The sequence below is a fragment of the Rhinopithecus roxellana genome, chromosome 2 (assembly GCF_007565055.1).
Source record: "Rhinopithecus roxellana isolate Shanxi Qingling chromosome 2, ASM756505v1, whole genome shotgun sequence".
Taxonomy (NCBI): domain Eukaryota; kingdom Metazoa; phylum Chordata; class Mammalia; order Primates; family Cercopithecidae; genus Rhinopithecus; species Rhinopithecus roxellana.
The window spans coordinates 13,103,612-13,115,637 of NC_044550.1; the positions used below are offsets into that span (position 1 = coordinate 13,103,612).

Here is a 12,026-nt window from a genome sequence, read left to right on the forward strand (position 1 = left end):
TCAATAAAATTAATAGAATATCATCATTGTCCTTGTTAGATTGCTACTTAAAAGTTTCAAGTTGTAACAAATAGTAGATTTTTAAAAAACCATAAAATGAACGCAGTTTAATGGTTATGTTATGATATTGTCCCAAGGGCAAAGCAACATTTCTAGCATAATACATCACGACTATACAATGGATTGTTTGAAAAAAGCCAAATGGAAATGATAAGGCATATTTTTTTAGAGGTCAAATATTTTATATTTCCAGAGACACATGTCAGATGGTAAGACCAACCCTGAGGTTGTAGAGATAAAAACTCTTCCAAGTATAAATATATCTTCCTTTCTAGATAAAAATTTAACACAAAGGAGAGATTAATGACCACTTTAAATCATTTTAACTCAAAAGGATAAAGTTAGTGATAAAGAAAGGATAATTAATATCTTCTATTTATTACTGTAGCGTACAAAATGATTAGACTTGGAAAATAACAAAACTTACTTTTCTGATATCATCTAAGGTGTTAATCTCTGGAGACAAGCCACCATGTACACACAGGAACTGTTGGTTCATCAGGGCAGCCAAGGGAAGGCAGTCAAAGGCATCCATACAGGCGTCATATACGCGTTCTGAATACTTTATTTTACCTTTTAGAAGTGATAAAAAAAATACTTATGATTTATAAGCAGGATAATTTCACTTAAATAGTTTTGGTTTTTTAAGAAGTTTTCTTGCTAGGACCATATTATTAACATAAAGGCACATACTGCAAAATTCCAAAATATAATTAAGATGTTTTGAAAGTAACATATTAATCTTTTACATCTAGTATTTCCTGTTTTTGTCATTCACTCATATTTTATAATTTTCGTAACTTTTTGTATAGCAAGAGAATTTTTATATACATTCTGGCTATTTATATGCAGATGTCTCACCAAAAACATGTACATGAACAACTGGAAGACCAACAGAAAAACAGCCATAAAGGTGCTTGATATTCCTTAATGATTTTGTAGTAAAGCAGATGGCAAGACATTTTCTAAAGCTGCTTCTATCTCACTGCACATTGCTTTTCCCATGACTTATATCTAATGTTTGAAGAGGATAAGTCTTTATGCTCCACTGAATATAGGGCTAAATGAAAGAGAAAAATATTGATATGAATAGAGAGATTCCCTGCTCTTCCATTTAATTGTATTTATATATAAAACAAAAATGTAAGATTTTATACCTTTGTAAGATTCAGCGAATAATAAGAAAAATTGTAAGGGGGAAAAAGAAATTGAAAAAAGCACTCCACACTCCTAGTGTCTATGTCTAAAGAATGATATCATCTTCAGTTTTATAAGATTCACTAGAAGCTAGTATTTATTTATTGGGTCCAAAACAGAGGCATAGGTTGAATTTTTGCCCTCCATTTGCGTTTCTTGAGTAATGCGAGATTAATGGGTAGAATTAGTGTTCCAAACAGTAGTATTCCTAAATCACTTGTTTCTTAGGATAAATTATATGAAATCTTAATTCAAATTCTTCAATCACTTTATAAAGAAGTTCTAATTTAAAAAGAAATTCTGAATTCTCATAAATGTCCATGCTTAGAAAGAAATATAGGACAAGATGAAAAAGTGTCACTTTAAGTTTTTGACTTTTAGGCAATGGATTATATTGTATGTGTCTTAGTATTGATTAAAATTACTGTTTAGCATATATAGTGTTAAAGAAAGGAAACTGAAGTATACTTACATTCTTGTTTAAATGTGAAATACTCTGTTAGATGTCTACATTCATGATTTCCACGAAGTAAAAACAGTGTTTTGGGGTAAAGAATTTTCAAGGCCCACAAATACAGCACACACTGGGAAAAATAAAAATCATATAAAAATAAATATTTTTCCTTAATACTTAATGTATTTCATTGCTCACATATCGTAAAGACATGAATAAAATGTATTACCATAACCAAAAGTCCCCCAAAAGGCTGGACCTTAATAGAGAAGATACTGACAATCAAACAGGAGACATTACTTTGGTAAAAAGCCAGGTCCATCTACACCTAAAACATACATACACGCACTGAGGATCATATACCACAAGAAAACAATGGATTACATATAGTCAACAGAAGGAGAATTATGTGGCCTGAGGAGATCGGGAGTGAAAAAAAAAAAAAATGGAAGAGGAAGAAACTTAACTAAAATACACTAGAAATAAAAATATGCTGGTGTAAAAGGATGAGAAGAAATACTGGTATATGTAGTGAGATTCCCTGACCTTCAGTTTAATCAAATATATACATAAATCAAAAACTTAAGATTTATATACCAAAGACACTGACAGAAAAGACAAGATGTTGGGAGAGAAGAAGGCAGGGAGCTAGAGATGGGGAAAAGTAATAGAAAATAGAGACGCAGTACAAGTTAGGCTGAGCTTGTCAGTGCTTTGCCTCCTCATTTGGTCGTACTTTATCTTTTCAATCCTTCCATTTCTGTTACCCGATTTTTAAAAATAGTTAGCTTTATAAAGAGAAGTCACTTTATTCTACTTATTAATCATTAATCATATTGTACTAAAAGCTATGGGATACATTTCATATACCTTAAAACTCTCAACTTAGTTACTTGGGCATTGCAGTCTGTAAAAATGATGGTCAATTATGCATTCACCAAGTTGGGAATACATCTACATTTGACACAGTCTTCCTGTAATAAGCATTAAGTCAACTGAAATACTCAAGTATTAACATCAGTAATTTGTTATCATCAACTGACATTTGTTAAGAATCCATAGGGAACAGAAAACCTTGCTTTGAAAAGCAAGTATGCTCTTTTATCCTCATAAAACCTGTATTCCAAAAGTGAAGCTAAGAAGACATAAAAACTACAAAAATATTGAGACAAGTCTAATTCTGGTTACTAAAATCTGAAACTAAAATCAGTGAGATTTATACATTAATAATTGGCTTTCCAATACAGTAGATATCCCGGATAATATCTATAGGGAAAAGCTGCTGACAATTTATTTTTAGTACTACTTGTAAAGAGTAATCATCTCTCTTAGTTTATAAGATAATTTATGAAATGAGTGAGAACTAATTATGTTTGACTATAGAGTCCAAGTTTTGGAGAAAATACTAATTATCAGAACAAATGTTTGTATTTTGTTGTTCAAGCAAGATATTATCTCTATGTAATTATGATTGAAGTAAACAAAATAATAGGTTGACATTACATTATATATGTTACTTTAATTAAGTTTCTAATTACCACTTTCTGATTATAGTTATTAGCTAAAGTTCATGTGACTAATGATATTAATATGTCTGAAAAGTTGACCAAATGGCCTGTACAAGCGATCCTTAGAGCATCATGATCTGTTGATGTATGTAAAGTTTCCTGTTACCTCAGTGAGCAGTCTGGTAGCTTAATGAGTCTCTGCTATGGATTGGGTTTTATAGCTGTACTACATGTTTCAATAAAAAGAGTTTGTATTACTCGAGCTTGTCTCACAGTTCAGAGAAGATATTCGTAAGCTATTATTAATATCAATGGGAGGAATCTCTCCAATTTAAAATGTCTAAGGCTGTACCTTAATCTGAAAGTTATATATGTAGTTTTCCAAATTAGTCATTAATTTAGGATGTCTAGTTTGGAATATGAATGGATATGAAAATTCCTTTAAAATATATTTGCATGTTGAAATTGCTACTTTGAATATATTTTATTTATATGCTGGGGGAGAGAATACATGTTTTGAAGGCACTTAGGCTACTTTTTATAAAGCTTTTTTTTTTTTTTTCTTTAAGAAAAGTACAATATATCCAGTGAAATGTCCATAACTCAAATCACAGGTTAATTAATTTTTACACAAATCCCATGAAACCACTACCCAGATCCAGTTACATTTCAGCATTCAGAAGGCTCCTTTCAGCCTCCTACTAGTCAATATTCTTTTGGAAATGTCATTATAATTCTGACTTCTTAAGATTAGTTTTGCCCGTAACAATTTGTTTTAAGGCAAAGCTCTACCTCTCCAATTAAAATCTAAACTGCAACTTTTTAACCCCACTCAAATACCACTAGAGGAATCACATTCTAGGACCCACATTTTCTTTTTTTGTTATCTGTTGAGACCTTTTTCTGACATTAGCATGTGGCTTTATCCCTTCCAGTCTTAATTGCCATAGTTCTCTCATAACTGAAACCTCAAAGCGGGATATATAAATGCACGATGCTAAATATTTCTATCCTATATATTTATATATTTTAAATGATGCAACATACATTTAATATCCCTGATTATTTAATGCATGTAAAGCATCTAGTATATGATAGGAGTTGAGGAAATATTAGTTCCTTTTCTGTAAATGAAGAAGGAAAGAAAGGAGGGAGGGAGGCAGAGGAAGGAAGGAAGAAAGGAAGGAAGAGAGGGAGGGAGGGAGGGGAGAGAAACGAGGAGAGAGAAAGAGAAATAGAAGGCAGAGAGAGCGAGAGCGAGCGAGAGAGAATATAACTCAATTTCTAAATTCTTGGCTCAAAATATCCTAAAAATAAGTCTTTTCACATTTTATTTCCTTCTCCCCTGTGACAAGAATAAAATATCTTCCCAAACATTGACTAAAACCACAAATGCAGCCAATATGGAAGAAGTGGCATGGTAAATGAAAGGGCAAGGGTGGACTGGAGGTGGAGCCCTGCCAGCCTTCTCCCTCAACATCTGGTGGGAGAGAGCTGCCAAGTACAACACTGTCTTCCCTACAACTATTTTACCATCTAAAGCTCTAACATTCTGGAGAACTGAAGATCTTCAGCAAATCATAACCTGATAGTTTTTTTTTTTTTTTTTTTTTTTTTTTATTTTTTTATTTTTTATTTTTTTTATTATTATACTTTAAGTTCTAGGGTACATGTGCATAACGTGCAGGTTTGTTACATATGTATACTTATGCCATGTTGGTGTGCTGCACCCATCAACTCGTCAGCACCCATCAATTCATCATTTATATGTTGTATAACTCCCCAATGCAAGCCCTCCCTCCTCCCCCCTCCCCCCTCCCCATGATAGGCCCCAGTGTGTGATGTTCCCCTTCCCGAGTCCAAGTGATCTCATTGTTCAGTTCCCACCTATGAGTGAGAACATGCGGTGTTTGGTTTTCTCTTCTTGTGATAGTTTGCTAAGAATGATGGTTTCCAGCTGCATCCATGTCCCTACAAAGGACGCAAACTCATCCTTTTTTATGGCTGCATAGTATTCCATGGTGTATATGTGCCACATTTTCTTAATCCAGTCTGTCACAGATGGACATTTGGGTTGATTCCAAGTCTTTGCTATTGTGAATAGTGCCGCAATAAACATACGTGTACATGTGTCTTTGTAGTAGAATAATTTATAATCCTTTGGGTATATACCCAGTAGTGGGATGGCTGGGTCATATGGTACATCTAGTTCTAAATCCTTGAGGAATTGCCATACTGTTTTCCATAATGGTTGAACTAGTTTACAATCCCACCAACAGTGTAAAAGTGTTCCTATTTCTCCACATCCTTTAAAAAAGGGAAGTCTCTTGTAAAAAAATCACAATCAATGAAAGCAGCGAAATACAATCAGTTAATTATTTATTTTTGTCTATGTGGTATCAGATGGCTAATTTGAATCAAATTTTCAGTGAATTAATTGGTTAAGGTAGAAACAAACAGCTGTGTCACACTGGCCTTTTCTGCATGGTGAGATGTAAATGAGGTGCGCTAATCACGTCAACTGGACCCCTATTGTCTTTCTATTCTGACTCTTAATTAAACACATATTTACACTTTAAGGTTAGTTTAGGTTACTCAATATGAAAGATTGAGCATCCTTTAGTTTTGAAAGTAATTTTTTGCCACAGACATAGCTTTCTCCTGTTTTATTTTCTCCTATCTTCCCCAATGAAGCAGCACTAAGAATATAATTTTCTTCGTTAGCTTAATTGGTTCACTGATAATAACAGTGCAATGATTTACTTTGTAATTTATGCTTTTAATGATAAGTAGTCTTGAAAATTGCACAGAGAAGTACAGAAGGATGTAAAAGAGGAAGCAAGGAAGTAAAAAAGAAAATGGACAGCTTTAGGTATATATTAATCAGCTCTTTAACTACTCGTGCTGTGAAACATTCCAATCAAAAGTGCTGCCTCTCAATCATTGGACAATTAAGTGAAGAATTTGCATCAGTTGGGAAAAGATCCAAACTCTTGAAAGGTCAAATGTAGCTCCTCTAAGACATCACATTCCTGATCTGACAAGTATGTAGATAGGCAGCAGTGGAAGAGCAATGCACTATAAAGACAACTGGCTACAGGGAGACAGCCAGGCAATTTCTTCCTCAAGTCTGTGGCATTACTCTGTCGCCTAACATCTCTTGTGGTGCCACTTGCTTGTTATTCTCAGGCAGAAGCATGGAACATTGTATGGTTTGCTGTGGTTCATTCTGGTCTACGAATTCACAGCTAATAAACACAACAACTCTTCACACTTAAACATGCTTGAGGCCTGGAGTTGAGATCTGGATCTAAGTTGAGAAGCCAGCTCACTTCTAAGCTCAAGGCAGTGTAGTGCAAAATGGCTAGAAAGGGAGTTTGAGGAAGTGAATAGAAGGAAACAGCTGTGCGTGCCTGTTTGCAATTCTAAGTTTTTCCTTGTGTTCTCAGAAAAACTACTCAGCCATAGACTTATATATACACATATGCTTGATCAAAGAGATTAGGTAGTGTAACGCAATCATCGGAAAGAGCAGTATTTGGTATAAGACAAATTATTACTCAAAACAAAATCACCTCTTTCATCACTACTCAAAAGCTTGCTTGTCTTATTTGGGCTTTGTGGGAAACGATTTCTAATTTTGGCAAAAGGAGAAGACTGGGGTGGGGGTAATGCATAAAATGAGCTCTATGTACTGCCCAGAGCACATTACCTAGTGCTTATAAATATACCCAGCAGAGACTGTTTGAAATTTGAAATTATCCTTCAAAGCTGACTCGGTAAAAATTAAACTGAAGTGCTCCCCTTTGCCCAGAGGATAGCCAAAGGAGAATACCTGCAGTGGAGCCCTGAATTATTGAGATGAATTGAGATCCTTTTGAAGCCTGTTAGGATAATACACACTGGAAGACTGAATTCTTATTTTAGGATTTTTCTTAAACCAACAGTATCATACTCAGAGAAAACATTTTTTATTTAATGCTTTGATCTTCAGATTATATAGACAGAGAGAAGGCTGTGTGTACATGTTTGTACAAGCATGGGTGAATATAATAGTGTGTACCAGTTTCTGCATTACTAATTTTTTTTTTTTTTTTTTTTTTTTTTTTTTTTGTGGTGCTTTGTGCTACATGTAATGAATATACTATGGCAAAGGCCTGGGGTTAACAGAAGAACACAGGCTTTGAATCTCAGCACTGCTATTTACCACATGTGACCCCCAGTTTCTACACTCATATAAGAAACATATTTACATGTTCCTTCCAAAGCTGTCAAGAATAAATGAGGTCATTTAAACCATGAAACAATAGCATTTACAACATGCTAACAATGTCAGTTTCTTTAATCTACAATAAAAAATCCTTAAAGTATTTTCAGTAGGTACATTTTATAAAAATGTCCATGCTGTTTTACATACGATATCAATGAGCCATTCCAAAGCCCTGAAAGGTCACAGTCTAATTAAAATGGAACATTTCACATATAAGCCATTTTGTCATTTTTGTATGTATGTGGAAAGTCCCTGGGTTGTAGTCTCAGACTCTTGAAGTTTAATTAAAGAGCTGGTTTTGAAGATGAGGACTCCAATACATGCAACTTAGAACTTTTAAATGCCCCATAATTCCTATACTTGATATGTCACCAACATCCAGTTTGATCCTTTGCTTGAATTTCAAAAAGAACACACTAAACAAAACATAGCAAATTTCATAGTTCAAATATCCAGATTAATTGTAGACTTTAAAAAAATCTGCTGAGGAACAAATTAGTGATTATTGCTACTTGATATCTTTTTCTTCTTTTTTACATGGAGTCTTGCTCTGTCGCCAGGCTAGAGTGCAATGGCGCGATCTTGGCTCACTGCAACCTCCGCCTCCTGGGTTCAAGCAGTTCTCCTGCCTCAGCCTTCTGAGTAGCTGGGGCTACAGGCATATGCCACCACGCCCAGCTAACTTTTGTATTTTTAGTAGAGATGGGGTTTCACCATGTTGTCCAGGATGGTCTGGATCTCCTGACCTCGTGATCTGCCTGCCTCAGCCTCCCAAAGTGCTGGGATTACAGGTGTGAGCCACCAGGCCCTGCAACATCTTTACTTAAAAAAAAAAAAAAAAAAAAAAAAATTCTAAAATGCTCTAATTAAAAAAAATTTAGAAAATTTCAGGTGGTTTGAGGACAGAGATTCAGAAGCCTGCACTCTTCGAGTAAAAAAAAAAAAAAAAAAGAAAACAAACAAACAAAAAAAGGTAAATAAAGAACAATAAGATTAAAGAATATTATCCAAAGATGGAGTTGGTGGGACAAGGAAGGAAAGTCCAACTATGCCAACTGTTACTCAAGCCACACATGATGTAGTACCATATTAAAAAATTAATAAGCAAGTGTTGTTGCCTTTGATTACCTTTGGAAAGACAGGAAGTTGTGAAAAATCACAAATGTTACAATAAAAAAAAAATTCCAACGTAGCACAACATCATTTGACTGACAAAAATAATCACTCCAACATGATAGTCTCGGGATTTCCTCACTCAGAATGCAAGCTTCGAAGAAAGTAGAATGCCTATTTCATTCATCCTCAAAAACTTTATTATGAGTGCTACAAATGTTAAATGAATAAGATGAATTTAAGAGTTACTAAAACAATTTTCAAAATGTTCACTTGGATTCTACATAACCCAGGCCAGATTACAGGCTTACACACTTTGCAATTTGAGCACTCTGGGAGGTCAGGGTGGGAGAACAGTACTGGAGCTTAGGAGATGGAGACCAGCCTGGGCAACTTAGTAAGACCCTGTCTCTACAAAAAATAAAAATTAACTGGGCATGGTAGTGGTTTAAGGATGGGAAACATCCTTAAACAGGGTATGTGTATACCCTTCTCGTTCTCCCTTTCCTCTTTGTTGAGTATTATGTGGAGAAATGATGGCTGAAGCTGATGTAGCCAACTTGGGTCACTAGGTTGTCTTTGGAACAAGGCCATGAAAATCAGAGCAAGAAAGCAGATCGAGCCTAGGCCCTATCATCACGCTGTGCCACACCAGTGTTGGCTTGCTGTCTATGGGCTTTTCACACAGAAAAACTTCTATCTTGTCCAAACCACCATTATGTAGGGGTTTTGTTTTGTTGTTAATCCTGGCAGATACCAGTCCTAATGTGATATAAAGGTCTTACAAAATTAGTACTCAATTGCTTTTCCACCAGTTAAGCTGGTCAGGCTGGCCCCAAGAACAAAAAAACAATGTTAGCAGAGTTCACTAATTTCTTCCTCTGTACTTTTGCTCACTTTAATTTCCTTCCTAGCTAAATCTTACTTGTTCTTTGATTCAGTCTTCCCCAAACATGTGTGCTTTCAATATTCTCTCTCTTTTCTCTAATCCAATCACACTTATTATTTTGTATCTCCTTTATCACAAGGTTTTAATCATCCATTTAAATAACTGAACCCTGGATAATCACCTATCCCAGGCTTCTGATTCTATACAGATTTCTGTTTTGCAACGCAAATTTAGGTTTCTAGAGAGTAAGAATGATGTTACATTTCTTTAAATTCCTCGCAGTCCTATTCATAGTGCATATACATTTTATATACTTGTTTATCAAATGGAGAAAATACCAAGAATTTATCTTGTCTTTTGGGATTTATATACCATCACCACTCCTTCTTCCCTCATCATCACCAGGAATAATTAAGAAATCTGTGATCTCGGGAAGGGGAACATCACACATCGGGGCCTATCATAGGGAGGGGGGAGGGGGGAGGGATTGCATTGGGAGTTATACCTGATATAAATGACGAATTGATGGGTGCTGACGAGTTGATGGGTGCAGCACACCAACATGGCACAAGTATACATATGTAACAAACCTGCACGTTATGCACATGTACCCTAGACCTTAAAGTATAATAAAAAATAAAAATAAAAATAAATAAAAGGTGCAGCACACCAACATGGCACATGTATACATATGTAACAAACCTGCACGTTTTGCACATGTACCCTAGAACTTAAAGTATAATAATAATAAAAAAAAGAAATCTGTGATCTTTAAATGCAGACGGGATTATTATGCTGGTGGAAATACATATATGTCTATATAAACTTTTCCGTGTCTGCGTGTAGTCAGCGACTAAAGGTGAATTAAATAACTGAAAAACAAAACTGATATAATTTTATAAACAAAAGCTGTTTAAGGATGACATGTTTTTCAACATTATATATCCCTTTAGTAAATAAAACACCGTAATAAAAATTTTGAAATATAGAATATTTTTCTACGATTATTATGAATATATGATGTTGGTGTGAGACTATAATGTTGATTTCTCTCTAATTAAGAGTAATCATTTTCCTTTTTAATGATCTTTTTTGATAGCACATGTCGGATACTATACATGAGGTCTGATTCTTTAAAACTTATTCAATTTCAAACCATTTCTTTCAATAAATTATTTATTAACACACCATGTTAGGCACCAGGAAGAACAAAGATATGAATAAAACAAGGTCTCTGCCTTTATTTTGAGTGTAGTTTTACTTACCTAAAGCAGATGCAGATGGGAGGCTGTGGAAGAACCTCTACTTAAAGGTTATCTGTTTTGTTTTAATTAATGAGTTTGACAAATTACCCTAGTTAGATGTCAGGTGCCAAAAAAGACAAAATACAGCAGCTGTAAGTGTACTCACACATACACAATCACAGACAGAGACACATGCAGTTTGCTATCAATTTACAAAGGTAAGTTACTGTCTCACAATTATAAGGCATAAACATGCAAATACATTCCTGCTTATTTGATCAACATTGATTAGTTCTTTCAATGGAAAATGGAATTATTTATTGTAAAACAAGATGTAATTTTTGCAAATTTGCAAATATGTAAAATGTACAAAAGGCAAAATCTTACTATTTACCATTTTTTCTGGCATCTCTATTAAACGATATGGGAATCAAGCCGGGCATGGTGGCTCACACCTGTAATCCCAGTGCTTTGGGAGGCCGAGATGGACGGATCATCTGAGGTCAGGAGTTTGAGATTACCCTGGCCAACATGGTGAAACTCCATCTCTACTAAAAAAACAAAAATTAACCGAGTGTGGTGGTGGCGCCTGCAATCCCAGCTGCTCAGGAGGTTGAGGCAGGAAAATGGCTTGAACCCAGCAGCCGGAGGTTGTAGTGAGCAGAGATCACGCCACTGCACTCCAGCCTGGGTGACAGAGTGAGACTCCGTCTCAAAAACAAACAAACAAAAAACACGTGGGAATCAACTGAAAATGGAATATGTAATACCCTATGAATTACGTGAATTAAATTTCATTGTTAGAGGTTTTCATAAGACAATAACATTTACTGCTTTTATTTTTTTGAGATACTGTTGATCCATAACTGAACAGCAAAGAAGACATGTTGTAGACTTACTTCAATACTGAAGTACCCTCTGTCAACATAGTCCCCTAAGAAGAGGTAGCGAGTGTTGGCAGGAGATCCCCCAACTTCAAAGAGCTTCATCAAGTCAAAGAATTGTCCATGAATGTCCCCACAAACTGAAAGAAACAAAATTTATTTTGTGGTCATATTACATTAGGACTTTGAATTAAATAATAAATTATAAAATTTTAGAGCCAGAATTAATTTCAAGTTTATCTGGGCCAAAACATTCTTTTGCAGAACAAGAAATAAGACAGAAAAGCTAAGTATTTTGCTCAAGTTTCCAAAGTTAATTAGTGGCAAACCTGGCTCTAATATCTGAGTCCACTCGTATATAGGTTAACTTTAAAAAAAAAAAAAAAAAGAGAGAGAATAATAACAAT

The 12,026-nt window shown here is 34.8% G+C and overlaps 1 protein-coding gene across 2 annotated transcripts in view; it reads right to left on the minus strand.

Moving 5' to 3' along the window:
• Positions 1-12,026, minus strand: part of PPP3CA (protein phosphatase 3 catalytic subunit alpha) — a 337,690-nt gene that overhangs the window by 75,010 nt on the left and 250,654 nt on the right. For both annotated transcript variants that reach the window (XM_030915107.1, XM_030915109.1), the window contains exons 3-5: positions 11,635-11,759; positions 1,730-1,841; positions 488-633 (exon numbers count right to left, since the gene is read on the minus strand). In XM_030915107.1, the coding sequence (XP_030770967.1) occupies positions 488-633; positions 1,730-1,841; positions 11,635-11,759 (383 nt within the window). The remainder of the gene's footprint in view (positions 1-487; positions 634-1,729; positions 1,842-11,634; positions 11,760-12,026) is intronic.